We start from the raw sequence: 17,041 nt of genomic DNA on the forward strand, positions 1-17,041 counted from the left end.
AGTGCTTTTACAGTTTCTAGCTCTAGTAAACTGCCAGTTTGGCATTTTTTAAACTCATCGGTTGGATTTAGGGTTTAGAGGTTAATATTTAAGTGAATCTGGCCAGTTTTCAGGTCTCCTCATCACACATTAAACCCTCTTCCACTGTTTTCAGTCGTTCAGATCCACGGATCCAAAGCGACGCTCCCCTTCAAAGGTCTTCTGCTTCTTAAAGTTGGACTAAACCCCGCGGCTTTTTACACTATTCCATATTTCTGTAACCGTGAGAACTGGCTGATAATGTTCGACATGAAAATATAAGTCTGAATTCTGACATCTGTGCTTTTCAAAGAACATTCATAAACTGACTTTTTAAATGAACCTCTGGCCATGTTTCCAATATTCCTAATTAAGAGACATTTTAATCAACATTCAGCTGCTTTTCCACCTCCAGCATTTGGAGATTACTGGAGTTAGCCTGCCACCTGTTGGAAAAAATAAAATCACATCAGCTCAGTCAGGACTTTCCAGCATTTTTCCTTTATAGAAGCTCTGATTAGACACACAATCAACCAAAAACAGAAGGACTCTTGTTGACTTTTTTTAGCTATAAATTGAGGTGCTGTTGTTAAAATGCACATTCTACTACATCCTGAGATTAACTGGATAATGTCAAGTTATTTAAATTATGATGGCATTAAATTAATGTTAGTTTATTAAGCGAAGCAAGTATTTTAATGTCAGTTCTGTTGCAGATAAAAGCACACAGGTCCTGTGATTTAGTTGGAATAAAGAGTGTGAGCTCCTCTGAAGACTGAGAACTTGCTGCCCTCTCGTGGTAGAAATGCAGAACTGCATGATCCAGGTGTCAGTCTGCAGGTATTTACTGGATTTGTATTAAAGAAATAATTCAGACTTTTAGCTCCTGTGTAGATTCTATGCTGCTTTCAGTTTTATAAATGATTTTTTTGAAACTATCACAATCAGCTTCTTTAAAGTGAACAGAAGATGTGTGACCTTCATTCTTATGATCCATTTATAGATCATACAATTTTTAAACTATTACCCTCTTAAGACCTGAGCTTTGGTTTGGCTGCATTTTAGATTTCTTCTAGTTATTGGGATAAGGAATAACCAATAAATATAATAATCTGGTAATATCTAATATCTCATTACTATATTTATTGTATTTTATTATATATAAATTAATAATACATTTATATTGTTATTTTTATTATAATTATTGTTATTTTTACTATCATCATTATTATGAACAATATGCTCTTTTTGAAAAAAAAAAAAAAAGATGTCCACACATGATGCCAGGTCTTAGGAGGTTGAAAAAATTCATTTATTATTATTTTTAAATATTTTTAGAAAATTAACATTTTTTTCTTTAAAAATTTATTTGCAAACATTCTGACTCCACATTATCACATATTATCAGAATGAAGTTTTTGGCTGTATTTCGTATTCAGAGCAATTTCTTTTTATATGGGGAATTATTTTATTTCATCTACTTAGATAAAAGATATAACGTTTTTTTATTTTTATTTTTCTAACAGACTATTTTAAAGTCTATGCAGCTGCTTTGAAAACTATTAAAGCAAAAGAATGGTGAATTTCTGACCATAAAAGCAGTAATTTCCATCTTTTGATATTATGTTTTGTTGCTTTGCAGTGTTTTTTTTTTTTTAAATTTTGTTGAACACAAAAACAAAAAGAAAAAAATGTGTCAGAATGCAAAGTCAAGCTGTGTTTGTTTCTTTTCCTCTGTTAGTATTCAGTGTTTACACCAGACTGACAGAGTTTGACCTGAAGGGACAGCAGCTCTGGATCAATGACAGCGACTCGCTACTGGAAGTGGAGCTCAAGGCTCCCATTGGACTGAATATGAAGAAGCTGGCTGTTTTACATTTGGTGTTTCTCACTGCGAGACACAGAACCTTGGAGGGATATTTTCATCTTTTCTTTTTCCCCAAACCCTGAAAAAACTCCTGGAGCAGACAGAGATGTCTTTATTCTGAGTGAATCAAGCGGTGGATTCAAAGAGAAAAACGCAAGGCTTCTCCTGCGTCATTACAGCATTTTTGAGGTATCTGAACAAAGAACTGCGGCTCACCCGATGTCCTTCAGAGATGAACTTCAGGAGGCGTGACATGGGTAGAAAAAAGCTTCCACAAAAACACAACCTGGAGCCTTCTCAAGCTTGTTCATTTTTTCTATTTTTCAAGACGAAACAAACAAGAGAAATGTCATCCGTTGTATATTTTCACACTATATTTCAGCAGAAACAGTGAAGTTTTCTTACGATTCTTCTCCCTTTTTTCCTTTATTACATTTCAGAGCTCCGTGAGAAAAAACAAACAGGTTTCTTTTGAAGCAGAATTTGAGAAACAGGACAAGTTACACAACACAGGAAAAAATACAGATCATGAAGTCTTCATTATTTTCTCCACAGAAACATCATATCCATCTGGAATATATTTCCGCATGCTTGCTCCAGACAAATTGAACTATTTCAGATATTTTAGAGAATATGGGACCTGAGCAAAGAGTCGATGGACTTTGATGTCATGTGATGCGAGCTTTTATTCTTTTAAATCCTGTTTATTACAACTTGGGTCTTATTTTAGCATCTTTTATACGACTTCAAACCTACTTAAGTTCATGCATTTAAGCATTTCCAATCTCCAGACATAAATCATCTGTGTATAACTTATATCATAATAACAGAAATGATGCTTAAATCCACATATATACGATCCAAATTGTAATAAAGCATCATTTAACAAGGAAAGTGTGAAGAACCGAATATATATCTATGTACAGGAAACACACTGAAACGTCCACTCAGAGCATGAGACAGTTGAAACAAAGCTTTGCTAATTTTACAACCATGAAAAAGTGTTAAAAAGAAAAAACCGTCAGGACGATGGAGGTGTGAAACTTTTAATGCAGACACTGAGAGGAATGGAACCAGTTTTCTTATTCAAAGGCACTGTGTCTTTCCAGTTCGCTGCTGTCAGACTTCTTCTGTACGTTGGAAAGTTTCCGTCACAAACTACCGGCTACGTCTCTCCACAATCAAACTATCCGCTCGACTCTATGACAAAAGGACACAATGGATTCACACGTTCACAGTGTACTACAGCTTGCAGTCTAAAGAAGGAGGAACACTGTACAAACAAGAAAAGATTTTTTTTTGTTACCTTTCAGATCCATAGCAGAGCTCTATGGCATGAGAAAAACTTTTTTTATTTTTTCACATGAAAACAGACCGTTAGACCTCACAGACAGCTTTACTTCCTGCTTAAAAGAGGCCAGATTTATTCATTTGGATTTGATTTAGAAATAAAGAGAGAGAACGAGTGAGAGGCGATGCTCGGTAACGGCTTCATTTACAGACAGCTTTAAAATAATCAGCACGTTTTTCCAAAGGAATCCTCAGGACCTGCGACAGTTTGAGCTTCTTTTAGAAGTTTAGACCAGGGGAGTCAAACATGTGGTCCACGGGCCAAAAGCGGTCCTCCAGAGGGTCCAATCCGGCCCTCAAAGTGTAAAAATTCCAGAGAAGACATTAACTGCAGATTGTAAATTAGTAAAACTATAAATTTAAAATCATTTCTAGACCATGACAAGTTGTTTGGGTCAGAAAGTAAAATACTAGATTCTTCATTGTGCTGTTGTTTTGTGTCTCATTTTTTGTAATATTTTGTCGTTTTTGTTTTTTGTCTTTTTCTGACTTTTGTTGTGTTTCCTTTTTGTTTCGCTTGTGTTTTTTGTCATATTTTTTGGTCTCGTTTGTGAAATTTGTCCGTTTTTTTAGATGCTTTGTAACATTTTTGTCTATTTTTTTGTCTCTTGTGTTTTGTTTCGTGTCGTTTGTCTCATGTTTTGTCATTTTGCGTCTCATTTTTGTAATATTTTGTCTTGGTTTTGTTGTTTTTTGTCTTTCTTGTCTGACTTTTGTTGCTGTGATCATAAAGTAAAATCCTCTCTGGTTCAGTTCCAGGTGACTAAATGTTGTGTTCCTTTGTAGACAATCTGTGATCTGGAAGTTGTAATGTGGAAATGATAAACTGAGGCTGTGTTGATGAAATTGAATTTATGTTCAGGTTGGTCATGTTTTGCAAAAAGATAATTCCTTAAATGTGAACATTTTCAGAATGAACATTTTTGCACTAAAACAAAGGAACCATTAGGAGTTGTGGTTATTTACAGGTTATTATGCTGTGGTTTTACTGGTCCGGTCCACTGGAGATCAGACTGGGCTCAATGTGGAACCTGGACTAGAATGAATTTGACTCCCCTGGTTTAGACTAAACTTTGACAGTTTTACACACTGGTTTTGTTTCCCAACATGCATCGAAGACACTTTTTCTCTGTATTTCATGTGTAGAATGCTCAATAACCATCACCAGCCGGCATGAATATGAATAATGTATAGTAAGACTGTAAGGAAGTGCTCAGAGCGGGTTAGTAGAGCTGACTGGTCGACAGTCTGGAGAGGTGAAGTGATAAATGAGATTAGAGATGCTGGTGAAGAAAATAAATGAAGGCTGGTTACATAAAACGCTTGTATTAGTTGTTAGTTGGTGTTATGTTTTGGCAGTGTTTGCTGGTATCTCAACCTGCAACCGTAGAATAGCAGACACAAAGAAATAGTTTTATTTTCCACTAAACATTCTGATTCTGACAATCTCCTGGACTGTCTGGATGGTTTTAACCCTCGTGTCGTCCTGTGGGTCAAAATTGACCCGTTTTAAAGTTTGAAAATGTGGAAAAAATATATATTTTCACAGTGAAACTTCTGATGTCAACATTTTCAACATTTTTGGGAAATCTTTGAAACTTTTTTGTTGGGGAAAAAAAGAAATGTTAAAAATGTTTCTTAAGAACATTCACAAAAATATCTAACAAAATCCAGCGAAATTCACTGGATTTTGGTTGATTTTTATGTGAATGTTCTTAAAGAAAATATTACAAGTTTTACTGACATATATGGAATCACTTTAGATATTTTTAGGATTTTTTTTTAAGAAGATTTTTACTCATTTTTTGAAAAATATTTACAAGAATTTTCTTGCCAAATTTGGGGGATTTTTAAAAAAAATAAAACTTTTAAGGGAAACATTTAAGGAATTATTGGAATTTTTTTGGCTGAATTTTTTGATTTTTTTTCAGACAAGGAAACAGTATTTTTTGGTGCCCATAAATGGTGCAGTGGTGGTGCAACGGTTAAGTCTCTGGACTACTGATCAGGTCAGAGGTTCAAACCCCGATGTGGCCACTGTGGGGCCCTTGAGCGAGGCCCTTAACCCTTCCTGCTCCAGGGGGCGCTGTACCGCGGCTGACCCTGCGCTCTGACCCCCAAATTGAAGGGATATGCAAAAATCAGAATTTCCCTTGTAGGATTAATAAGGGATAATAAAATTAAAAAAATAAAATAGATGAGGACGACAGGAGGGTTAAAGGTAAATCTAGATTTAGACCGATCCCACCGGACAGCACGGTTGTTTTTTCAGCAGTAAAAAGATTCCATGTGTTCACAGGTTTCAGCTGTTTACTGTCACATCTGCTGTAGTGATTTGTAGTGTAATGGTAGCTGCCTGCGTGCACGGAAGATGCACGATAGATCTACTGGAGACAGACTCTAATGATGGAACTGGTGCTCTTTTATATCGAGTAAACCGACTGATGAAAAAACTGTTCAAATAAATCAATGTAGTCCTTTAAAATTCATCCAAACTCTGAAGAAATGTTAAATACCGCATTATTTAAATGTGTTTGAGCTGTAGTGGCCATTTATTCAACTCAACGTAACCGATTCCTTTAATATCTGGACGGGTGAAAGTTTGCATGATGAAGTGAAATCAGAATCAGCTTTCCTACATCTACGACACGAGTCACGTCACTGCAGGCACAAACTATTTAAATAATTAACAGCAAAACGCTTCGAGCAGCGTTGACAAAAACTCACACTGACAACAGTCGCTGGAGCAGCTCTGGCTGAGGCAATCAGACGGTTAGAAAGGAGAAATCTCAGCAGCAAGTTGAGCCATCGGCGCTCTCGCTGATAATCAGGGGATGTTGGAGGTTAAGGCAGAAAGGGAAATAAAGGTTAGAAGAGAAAAAATCAGATACGAAGGACAGAATTTGATATTGGTGCGTGGAATATTCAACCAGTCTGGCCGAGAACTGCAAAAACTCTAAATCCTACCAAGTCTATGTGTCTTATTTTTGGTCAAAATGTCTCATCCCACTTGATTTAAGATAAATTCACTGAACAAGAGACATTTCAGCAGATGGAGGGACTTGTTTTAAGACATCTTAAATATCTTGTTAAGTCAAACAAACTTGAAATTATCTTGTTTTGAGTTGAATTTTACAAGAAAACTTGTAAGTTTAATACATCTCAAATTAGGAGGTTACATGAAAGCAAAAATCTGTGAGTGAAAACTGCTCTTTTTTTTTTTTTTTTAAGCATATCTGGCTGATTTTAAGACACCTAAGCTTGACAGTCCTGGTAAAATAGAGCTTAAAATAAGTTTTCCCAGCTAATTTTAAGATCTGAAGATTCTAAATATCAAATCTTATTTCAAGAAATCTTACCAAGACATTTTTCACTTCTTCTATTGGCAGATTTTTTCACTTATTTCAAGGTAAAAGTTCCTTGACATAAGTTTTTTTCCTGTTTTGAGAGGGACATTTTTTCCAGTGAGGTTAAGACTTTTTTTCTTTTCAGTCCATAAATAAAAGTTGATATTGACCGGACAGAACGACACGCTGCCTCAAACCTGTCAGGTAAAGCACTAAAGGAAACCTCTGGAAAAGCTGATGCGTTTGTTTGTGAGAAAAAAAAGGAGTTAAAGGTGTGTTCAATCTTTTTTAAAAAAAGCATTTTACAACAACATTAACAGCACATGCATGATCCGTGAGCCAGAACACGTGTGTGCTGAACAAACGATGGCACTGGAGGCTGTGAGGGGGTCGTGATCCTCAGAGGATTCACCGCTAACTTCATCGCTACTACCTACTCCTAGAGAGAAAAACTACATTTGAAGACGGGATAGAGAGCTGTTCCTGGCAAATCTAAGCTCATAATTTACTACGACCCAGAAGAAACGGTGGACTTTAAGTTAGCTTTCCATTATTTACATCCTGTGTTTTTAAAATAATTTTCACTGGTCCAGTTTGTAAAATGTATTTATCAATGACCTTCTGTGTTTGATGAAGACTGGAAGCAGGATGAGCAAATGAACTGTGTTATTTTAGGATACTTAAGAGAGAAAGGATGGGGGTTTTTCTTTTCAAAAATAATCTAATTCAGACAAAATAAGGCAGTATTTCTCCTTTGGAACTGGACACCTTTTTCTGAGCTGTTGTGGTGGATTCAGTCTTGAAAAAGCGAAGGGATGAAGCCCCTGAAAACAAATATTTTTGACTATTTCATTCATCTAAACCCACCCTATTCCCATCTCCTGGAAGTTAAGTTCATAAACGGCTAATATCCAACAGAAAATATGTTTATCATTGAAGAAAATAGGTACATTTGCTTCAGTATTTACTTTTTCTTTATGAGACCTCATCCATGATGCTGCTGTAAATCCATCCAGACCACCTTCACTGTATTTTCTAAAATATATCAGCCAAACGTGTATGAACTTAACTTTAAGGAAGACGGAAAAAAAACAGACATCTGAATAAGATCCAAATGAAAGCAACATGTACAGAAATACAGTAAGTTTGCAAACAACAACAACAACAAAAAAACAAACAAAAATCCCACAGGCATGCTAATGTTCTAATCTCTAGCACTGGAAATAACATTTAAAAAAAAAAAAAAAAAAAAAGCTAAATAGGCAGTGACGTCTGCACATTATTTCAACAAAAAATATCAACAAAAGGAAACAAAAAGACCCAAAATCCATGACAACGATGATGACCGTACTGCATACAGAGTAGTAGTATTGGGAATGTACACGTCTTCCACATCATGAAGGCAGTAATCTGTGAAGTAAAGCTACAATCCAACCATGGCTATCTAGAGAAAACAACAGAGATTCTGTTCCGTATTTAACAGCTGATCCATTTTAACGTTGCGTACGAGAAAGAGGGTGAATAACACGTATGAATTTAGCTTGTATTGTTTGTTTTAATTGGTGATGAATGTAAAAGGAACTAAGGCAAGTGCATGAGGTCTGAAGACACTGAAGAAAGAGACCCATGATTTTGTTTGATTTTTCCTTTCTGGTTGAATTTTTTTCCTCTTAATGCGATGGGGTGGTGTGTGAAATTGCTTTGAGGTTTCAGTGACTGTGACCACCCCCTCCTGTTAACCCTAAAACCCCCCCATCATCCCATCACCCTCCCCAGCCCTAACCTGCCCCTCTTCTTCCTCCTCTTCTTCTTCGGGACGCTCTCTGAGGTTTTACGCTTTGCTCTCGTTGCCGTTCGTCTGAGGAGCCTCGTTGGGGACCGTCTTCACCTCAGCCATGGCGTTCTTCACCTCCGTCTCGCCTTTAGTGTTATCATCCTTCACTGTCTTACCGCTATGGGCAGGAAAGACAAAAAAAAAAAAGAGATCCTGTTAGCGACAAGTCTCTCCTTCACAGCTAAACTGTCTGGCTTTTTTGTGTCATTTTTCAAAGAAAGAAAATGGGGGAGAGAGAAAAAAAAAACATGCAAGATGCTTTGAGGGAATTTGTTTTCCCTCCTGGAACTGAATGCATTTCACACATAATGGGATCAGGCTCACTATCCTCGCCAGACATCAAATAGGAGTACATGGATGTCACAGCTACTTTCAAGGAACAATGGATGCTGATGTGGAATGAGACAGGGCCGGTACAGTAGACACAATGCATGAGGGAATGAAAGGCCGAGGCACAACCTACAACACAAACTACAACACACAAGAGGATTACACGGCATCTGGACGGGCGGAGACACAATGGAAGCAGACTTTAAAGCCATACATCCCTTAAGCCAGTGTTTTCTGCTGTTCCTGCTTCCATTTTTTTTGTAAATGCAGTGCTGTAATTTATCTCCTTCCGCCCCTGACTCAGAGGAGATGTTTGAACACTCTGGTTACATTAACCCTCGTGTCGTCCTGCGGGTCAAACTGACCCGATTTAAAGTTTGAAAATGTGAAAAAATATATATATTTTCACAGTGAAACTTCTGATGTCCACATTTTCAACATTTTTGGGAAATCTTTGAACATTTTTTGGTGGAAAAAAGGAAATGTTAAAAATGTTTCTTAAGAACATTCACATAAAAATCAACCAAAATCCATTTTGGTTGATTTTTTATGTGAATGTTCTTAGATAAAATATTAGAAGTTTTACTGATATATATGGAATCACTTTAGATATTTTTAGAATTTTTTGGAAGTTTTTTACGCATTTTTTGAAAATATTCACAAGAATTTTCTTGCCAAATTTGGCGGATTTTTAAAAAAAATGAAACTTTTAAGGGAAACTTTGAAAGAATTATTGGAATTTTCTTCCTGAACATTTTGCAAATTTTCAGAAATTTGGGGAATTTTTTGCTGAATTTTTTTCAGACAAAGAAACTATATTTTTTGGTGCCCATAAGTGAAGACAACAGGAGGGTTAATATCAGTCTAATCTAGTCCCTAGAGGCTGAATTTCTCACAACATCCCAGAGTAGTATGATTATCCTGTTTGTGGAGCTGTAGTCAAGCAGAAAAGGTAAGAAATCTAAATATATATTTGAAAACAAACAGATCTATCCTCTAGGGAACATGACTGCTGTCAGCTGGATGTGAGTTCAGGACAAACGCTGTTTTTAAAGGTGACTGATTCCAGATGGTGCTGAGAGACGGAGTGTCCAAAACAAAAAGATCACATTCTCTGAACCTGAATGAACTCTGCAGAAATAGGGGGGAAATTACATTATTCTTGTCTACAGGAGAAACATTTCTGGTGCATCCTCATTCTCAGAGGACCACAATCAATATGTATTTTAATTTCATCGGGCTGTTGCTGATGCACTTCTCTGTGGAGCGACGATGCTGAGGGATCTAGTGCTGACTGTAGTTTTATACAGAATATATATCAGCTTTTCTGGTCGGCTCAGGTATGAGACTGCATTGAGATCTCTCTTTTAACCCTCCTGTTGTCTTCATTTACGGGCAACAAAAAATATTGTTTCCTTGTCTGAAAAAAATCCAAAAATTCTGCCAAAAGAAATTCCCCAAATGTCTGAAAATTTGCAAAACCTTCAGGAAGAAAATTCCAATAATTCCTTAAAAGTTTCCCTTAAAAGTTTTATTTTAAAATAATCCCCCAAATTTGGCAAGAAAATTCTTGTAAATATTTTCCAAATAATGAGTAAAAATCTTCAAAAAAATCCTAAAAATATCTAAAGTGATTCCATATATATCAGTAAAACTTCTAATATTTTCTTTAAGAACATTCACATAAAAATCAACCAAAATCCAGTGAATTTCGCTGGATTTTGTTTGATTTTTTTGTGAATGTTCTTGAGAAACAGTTTTAACATTTCTTTTTTTCCCCAACAAAAAATGATAAAAGATTTCCCAAAAATGTTGACATCAGAAGTTTCACTGTGAGAACATTTTTTTCCCCACATTTTCAAACTTTAAAACGGGTCAATTTGACCCACAGGACGACACGAGGGTTAATTAGTTTTATTCATTGAGTGTTGCATTATTAAGGAATAAATCACATGTATTTGTTTCTGTAACACGTAGGGATCTACTGTACAGTCTGTAGAGATGGTCTGCAGGTTTTTATTATCTTCTCAGCGCACCAAAATGAATCCTGAGGAAGACTCCGCCACTCAGAAATCCAATAAACCCGCAAGAAGCCTGACATTTCAGCGTTGGGATGCTGAAGAAGGATCACCGCATAGATCAGCGGGAGAGCCGTGCTTCAGTCCTGTCAGAGTTATGAAGAAAAATCCCTCCAATGACAAGTTTGGTTTTATCAAGGTGATGTTGAGCTGACAAGAGCTCTCAACTCCCCATACTTCATCACTGACATCTTCCTCCGGCCGTCCGATGAGCGCAGCACGCCACGGAGGAGGGGGAGGAAGAGGAGTGACTGTCAGTAAGCCTCAGTAATTCATCTTCTGGCGTAGCTTTCTCATCATCCTGGCTGGCTGTCAGGAATCAGGAACAGCTCCAAACTCCGAGGGCCGAAGAACTCCAGAATAATAACCCTCCACGCCAGCGCTGAAATAACAGCCGGATTAAGACGGACGGCGTCTGGGAGAGATTCTGAGATTTTCAAGCCGTCGATATCTATTATCCTTCATGGAAATGAAAAAGGGAAGAGGAGAGTAAAGCAGCGCTGCCAGGACGTCGCTTTGTGACAGAAGCTTAATTTACTTCAACAAGTTCATTCACCCCAACGCAACTGAAACAACGTTTTCCTCTCTATAGAAGCTCTTCTACACATGGAACAGAAAATATTTATATATAGCTGAGGGACTTCTGAAGTCCATGGGATATATCTGCATACATTTTTATTAAAAGTTAAAAAAATTAATGTTATTATGTTCATTATGATTATGTCTTTATAAATTCCATAATTATTTATTATGGAAAGAAAAACTTATTAATAAAAAATGACTGGATATCACTAAAATGTCAACTAAATAAGCGTCTGAATTTAATACCAACCACCTTCTAATGAGCTAAACAATAATAAAATGAGCTGATTCAGAAATAGTTTGGATTGTCTTTTTTTTTTTTACATTGAAATAATCATGACAGATAATTCTTTTGTAGCAGTATATCGAATTTTTTAAGGAAAATAACAAATTAAATCCCTTTCAACTAAGTTCGCCCTTACAAAAACACCTCTCAACTAAGTGTGTATTTTACTCAGTTGTATATATAACATTTAGAAGAATCTTTCTCTAAAATGCCATGTGGTGTTTGGTTAGATGTTGATTTTAGGCCTGAAAACAGCAAATACGTTGACTATGTTACAGACAGTCCTGTAGTTATATATTGACCCGTATATGTTACAGCAGGAAATAAAACTTGAATTTGGCTGTGGCATTTGGTGGTTCATATAATAATTACAGGTGCTATAAATTATATTGTGTTGCATTATTAATTATAACATGAAAAAACATCTGTCTGATGCTTCTCCTTTAAAGGATTATTTTAAATATTTTTGACCCTTATTTCTATTAATTACGATTAGCAGCCTCACAACAAAGTCTAAAAGGACAAGAGTCAGAATAAATCAGAGGTAAGTTGATTTCCACAACCGTAAATTCTTAGATTTGTTGGGTTTTTAAGTATATTTTTGTAGGACTGCAACTATTTCCAAATTATTCATTCATTATTCATATTCTAAATGATTAGAATCTCCATAGTTATTAGTAGCTTATCATAGTCGAGTAAAGGTGCATGGTAGCTCGTTTTTGTATTGTTTTAATCCTTAATATTGCAGTTACTCAAGTAAATTCACATGAAGGAATTTATTTGTAAATGTTTTTTATCTTATTTTATTCTATTTTATTATTATCTATTTATTATTATTATTATTATTATTATTATTATTATTATTATTATTATTATTATTATTTTAATTATTTCATTTTTATCTTATCTCATATAAATGACAGTAAAATAACCCTTTAGATAAATTTGTGATGTCAGTCTTGACACTGGAAAACAATTTTTAGGATATTTTTGGAAGATTTTTACTCATTTTTTAAAAAATATTTAAAAGAATTTTCTTGCCAAATTTGGGGGATTTAAAAAAAAAAAAAAAAAAAAAGACTTTTAAGGGAAATTTGTAAGGAATTATTGGAATTTTCTTCCTGAAGGTTTTGCAAATTTTCAGAAATTTGGAGAATTTTTTTGCTGAATTTTTGGATTTTTTCAGACAAGGAAACAATATTATTTGGTGCCTGTAAATGAGGACAACAGGAGAGTTAAGCACTGAAAACCAATTCAAGTGATCAGCGTCGATCACCAGCAACAACAAAAGACATCATATTGTTCACTTACAGGCCACATAAGAGAAAAAACAACACACTGATCCTGTGAACAAATGAAATCATGACGGCGCTTCATCTCTGAAAACAGCTGCACTCACAGCTGTCCTTCCAGAAAAGCAAACAGGAGGTTAGAGGCGTGAGGACTTCCTGCACACTCAGTTTCTCATCAGAATTTCAGATGGGGCAGCTTTAAAACCAAATTGAAGACACCTGTAACGCCAGTAATCGTCTCTCCTCCAGACTGTATGAGACCACTGCAGCGTTCAAGCAGCGTCAGGAAATAGATGCATAAACTGAGAGGGATGTTTACAGCAGACAGCTTGGCTGAATCTTACCATCTGTCTTCATTTTCACTAACCTGGACTTCTATTAACAGCTTGTCTCATCGTCCTGCTGCATATGCTTCCAGACTTACCCTTTAAATGTTCAGAAAAATCTGGTATTTTAAGTACATCTGGATGATCTAGCAACCGGCTAACATGGGTGAAATATAAAAAAGTTGCATGGAGTTTCTATTAGGTGAGTGGACAAACGGGTGGGGGGTGGAGATGGTGGTTGATGATAGAAAGCATGCACTGGTAGCATCCCAGTAGATCACATCTGTGCCATTTATCTGAATGACCAACATCTGGCAGTATTAAAGGAAAACTTCACCCTTAAATGTTCACAGAATTCAGTGTCGACCTGAAATGTTTGCATCCAATCGATGCAAATGTGTCAAACAAAGATATTTGTTTCCACTCTGGTCAATATTTTCTAGTTTTTACACCAAAAAAATTGAAATAAATATTGTACTAAAGCTTGTCTTGTGCACTTTCTTCAAACTGCAACACAACTTCCAGCTTCATTCAGGTATAATGTAGTTGCTGCTGTGTCTGGATCTTTTCTTCTACAGTATGAATTCATTGAATACTGGAACCAAATCTATACCCGAACACGCTTCCAGGCCACGAATGAGCCCATTAAAATGTCCTGTAAGGCAGCAGTGCTTAGACACACAGATGGAGGTGTAAGAGACTGATAGATTTAACATTTGAGCTCTTTCAAAACGAAGACGAGAAAACGTTTTTACCCTCAGATGCAGAACCAAGGCTTTTTTTGAATGAAATAAATACAAAGACAGTCAATTCAACTGTTTGGCTGCACATAGTGGCCTCTAAGTGACATCAACCAAACTTTAACTTTATTCATGACCGAGCTGTATGATGAAATCAGCCACAATGATGTTAAGTTTTTGAAAAGTTTGACTTAACTGATCGCTAACAGTTGGATCGAACCTCTAAGTTGCATTGATGACACCAAAACTACTACATTTGAATTGATCGGTGAGTATTTTCTTGCTGTTTTTGTGTGAAATAATAATATAAGGACAATCAATTCAACAGTTTCGGCTGCACATTTTGGCCTCTAAGTGACATTAATCAAACTTTAACTTTACTTATGACTGACTTCTGTGATAAAATCGCAGTTGAACAGTTGGATCAAACCTTTATTGATGACACCAAAACTACTGTGTTTACATTTAAGGGCGAATCTCTCCTTAGAAAATGGCGCCTTCTGAAGCTAATAAGATGCCAACAGAAGTGATGATTCAACGTATACGGAAATGGAAGTGTTCATACTCATGTTGGGCTGCTGTGGTGGAGTCTGTGCACGGGGCATTGGGGGCATCCTTGGCCGGGCCGTCTACTTGTAAGTCCTGACTCTGGCTGCTGTCGGGGGGTTTGACTGAGTCACGCTGACCCTGTGGCCCATCGGCGTTAGCAGACAGGGGTTCTGACACAGGGGGAGTCGGGTTGGACGAGGGGGCAACTTTAGGGGTGTCGCTCAGGTCAACCAGGGGCCCGACTTCAGGCTGGGTGTTAGTTTTGGGAGAGTTTTTGGGGGAGGACTTGGCGGGGGTGGCTTTGGTTGGGCTGGAGGCGCTGGTGGTTAGTGTGGTGCTCTCGCTAGCAGGACTGCTCTGTGCCGTGCTAAAGCTCTCAGTAACCGAGTTAACGGCAGCGCTGGGGGGCAGGTTCACCACCAGGGGGGCGGTGTCTGCAGCCGCAGGCCTGTTTGGTGGGGGAGGAAGCATACAGCCAGAAAAGTGAGGAGGGGAAAGCAAAAAAAAAAAAAAAAAAAAGAAGGACAGCAAGAGACATAAAGGGGTAGAAGGAGATGCAGGTCAGGGAATAAACAAATGAGAGTAAGTGCTACGGTGCTGCAGTGAAAAAGTAAAAATCTACACAATCAAAATGTTAGCAACAAAACATTTGTGGAGGGGAAAAACAATCCAACCATAAACTACACAAAGAATGAAGGAGTTTCAGGATTAGGAGATTCAAATATTTTTCACAGGTAGAAGGAAGCGAGGGTTTGTTCTTGGACTGAATGTGTGTGAACCTCATTCAAGACTAGATTCAACTCTGAAGAAAGAAGGAAACTGGCTTCTATAGACACTGCTGGGGTAAAGACCCATAGAAATATATAGTGGTGAATATAAAACATATTCCTGTAAAAGCTCCAAGCCTTAAATTTGACGGTATAAACCTAATAAACTGTTAAGTTGCTTGTTTTGCTTCATCATCAACCTGAAACGCTCTGGATGTCCTGAGTCAGCAACGGCGCTCGAACCTTTTTCCAACTTAAAGTCTGCCAATTGTGGAACAGCATGAAAACAAATTGGCAAAAAATAAAGTCTGACAAAATCATAACATTTACCAAGTGAAAATTAAAAGATGAGTTAAGATGCAGCTCCGTAGCTCACATCAGGGTTGAGAACAGACCGACTAGCAGAGCTGCTGTTACTGAATGCTGCATTAATCTGCTCTGCAGTGCAAACAGATCAGTGTAGTTCCAGCAGTTCATGTTATTCCAAAAGCAGAACCTGGTATACGTTGTTTATAGCAGTGAATTAAATGAGCAGAATTACAGTGTGTCAGCCCTGCTCAGCGGTGAATGCAGCTGAGGTCTTTTCATTATTTGAATGTAGTTTGAAGCAGACTAAATGATATTTTGTTTGTGCAGATCCTGACAATCTTCACTCACTCGGGTTCTGTCAGCGGTGTGGTCTCGTTGGGCTCGGTGGGACCTCCTCCTTCTTGGTTGAGGGTGTTTTCCTCCTCTGTTCTCACCTCCACAATGGGCTCCTTGGACTCATCTTTCCTGTTGCAAGGCAGAGAAAAAAAGCGGCCGGTCATTAAGCTAATACATGAACGGCATTAATTTGTTGAGCACCAGCACACGGGAGACGTCCCATTACATCCACGGTGACATGATTTACCCCTGAAAACACATGTTCGCTGCACGTATAAAGCAGGAAAATCTATTTACAGCAGCAATCTGGTGATGAGCAGCAAGCAGTGTGTTAAAACAAATGGGCTAAAAATAATTGGCTGCAACATGCCAACAGGCCAGGATGGTCCTTTCAGCTGTCAAACACACTCTCATTCAATCAGTCCAGCATTTGATCATCCTCCACCTGCATCCACCTGCCGGCTCTGATTGTCGCTTTCCCCTTGGGGCACGGCTGTTATCACACCGCTCTCTGATTGCGCTCAGCTGTAAAGTGATTGCTTGCTGGGAGTGACATGTTTAGATGTGAGGTGTAAAATATCTCCACTCTACAACTCTGCACACGTCGCCATTCGCCCCCAATAACATTTGATACGTGCGAGCTGTTTCAGCTGAAATATTAATTTGTGTTCAAAGCCGGCATGGTGAGAAACGGTTCATTACATTGGACAGAATTTATGATCAAACGTGCAACAACTACATTTCAAAAACATTAGATATTTACAAGTCCAGTGCCTTCTGAATATTCTACTGTTGTCAGTTCCCTTCTGAAAAAATGCAGTTTGCTTAGTTTAGCAGGACAAACGAAAGCTACTAGCTACCATAAAGCTGCACTGCAAAAACTCAAAATCTGTTTGTCTTATTTTTAGTCAGAATGTCTCATCCCACTTGATTTAAGATAAATTCACTGAACAAGAGACATTTCAGCAGATGGAGGGACTTGTTTTAAGACAAGCATCTGAAATATCTTGTTAAGTCAAACAATCTGGAA

The 17,041-nt window shown here is 37.3% G+C and overlaps 1 protein-coding gene across 10 annotated transcripts in view; it reads right to left on the reverse strand.

Annotated features, from left to right (window-relative positions):
- Positions 1-2,281: 2,281 nt before the first annotated feature.
- Positions 2,282-17,041, reverse strand: part of LOC111585516 (neural cell adhesion molecule 1-like) — a 288,784-nt gene continuing 274,024 nt past the window's right edge. For 8 of the 10 annotated variants that reach the window (XM_055017435.1, XM_055017430.1, XM_055017428.1 and 5 more), the window contains 3 exons: positions 16,024-16,140; positions 14,616-15,047; positions 2,282-8,534 (listed from right to left, as the gene is read on the reverse strand). In XM_055017435.1, the coding sequence (XP_054873410.1) occupies positions 8,414-8,534; positions 14,616-15,047; positions 16,024-16,140 (670 nt within the window). In that variant the 3' untranslated portion in view covers positions 2,282-8,413. The remainder of the gene's footprint in view (positions 8,535-14,615; positions 15,048-16,023; positions 16,141-17,041) is intronic. The other 2 variants (XM_055017436.1, XM_055017437.1) reach the window with 1 other exon arrangement.

The sequence above is a fragment of the Amphiprion ocellaris genome, chromosome 14 (assembly GCF_022539595.1).
Source record: "Amphiprion ocellaris isolate individual 3 ecotype Okinawa chromosome 14, ASM2253959v1, whole genome shotgun sequence".
Taxonomy (NCBI): domain Eukaryota; kingdom Metazoa; phylum Chordata; class Actinopteri; family Pomacentridae; genus Amphiprion; species Amphiprion ocellaris.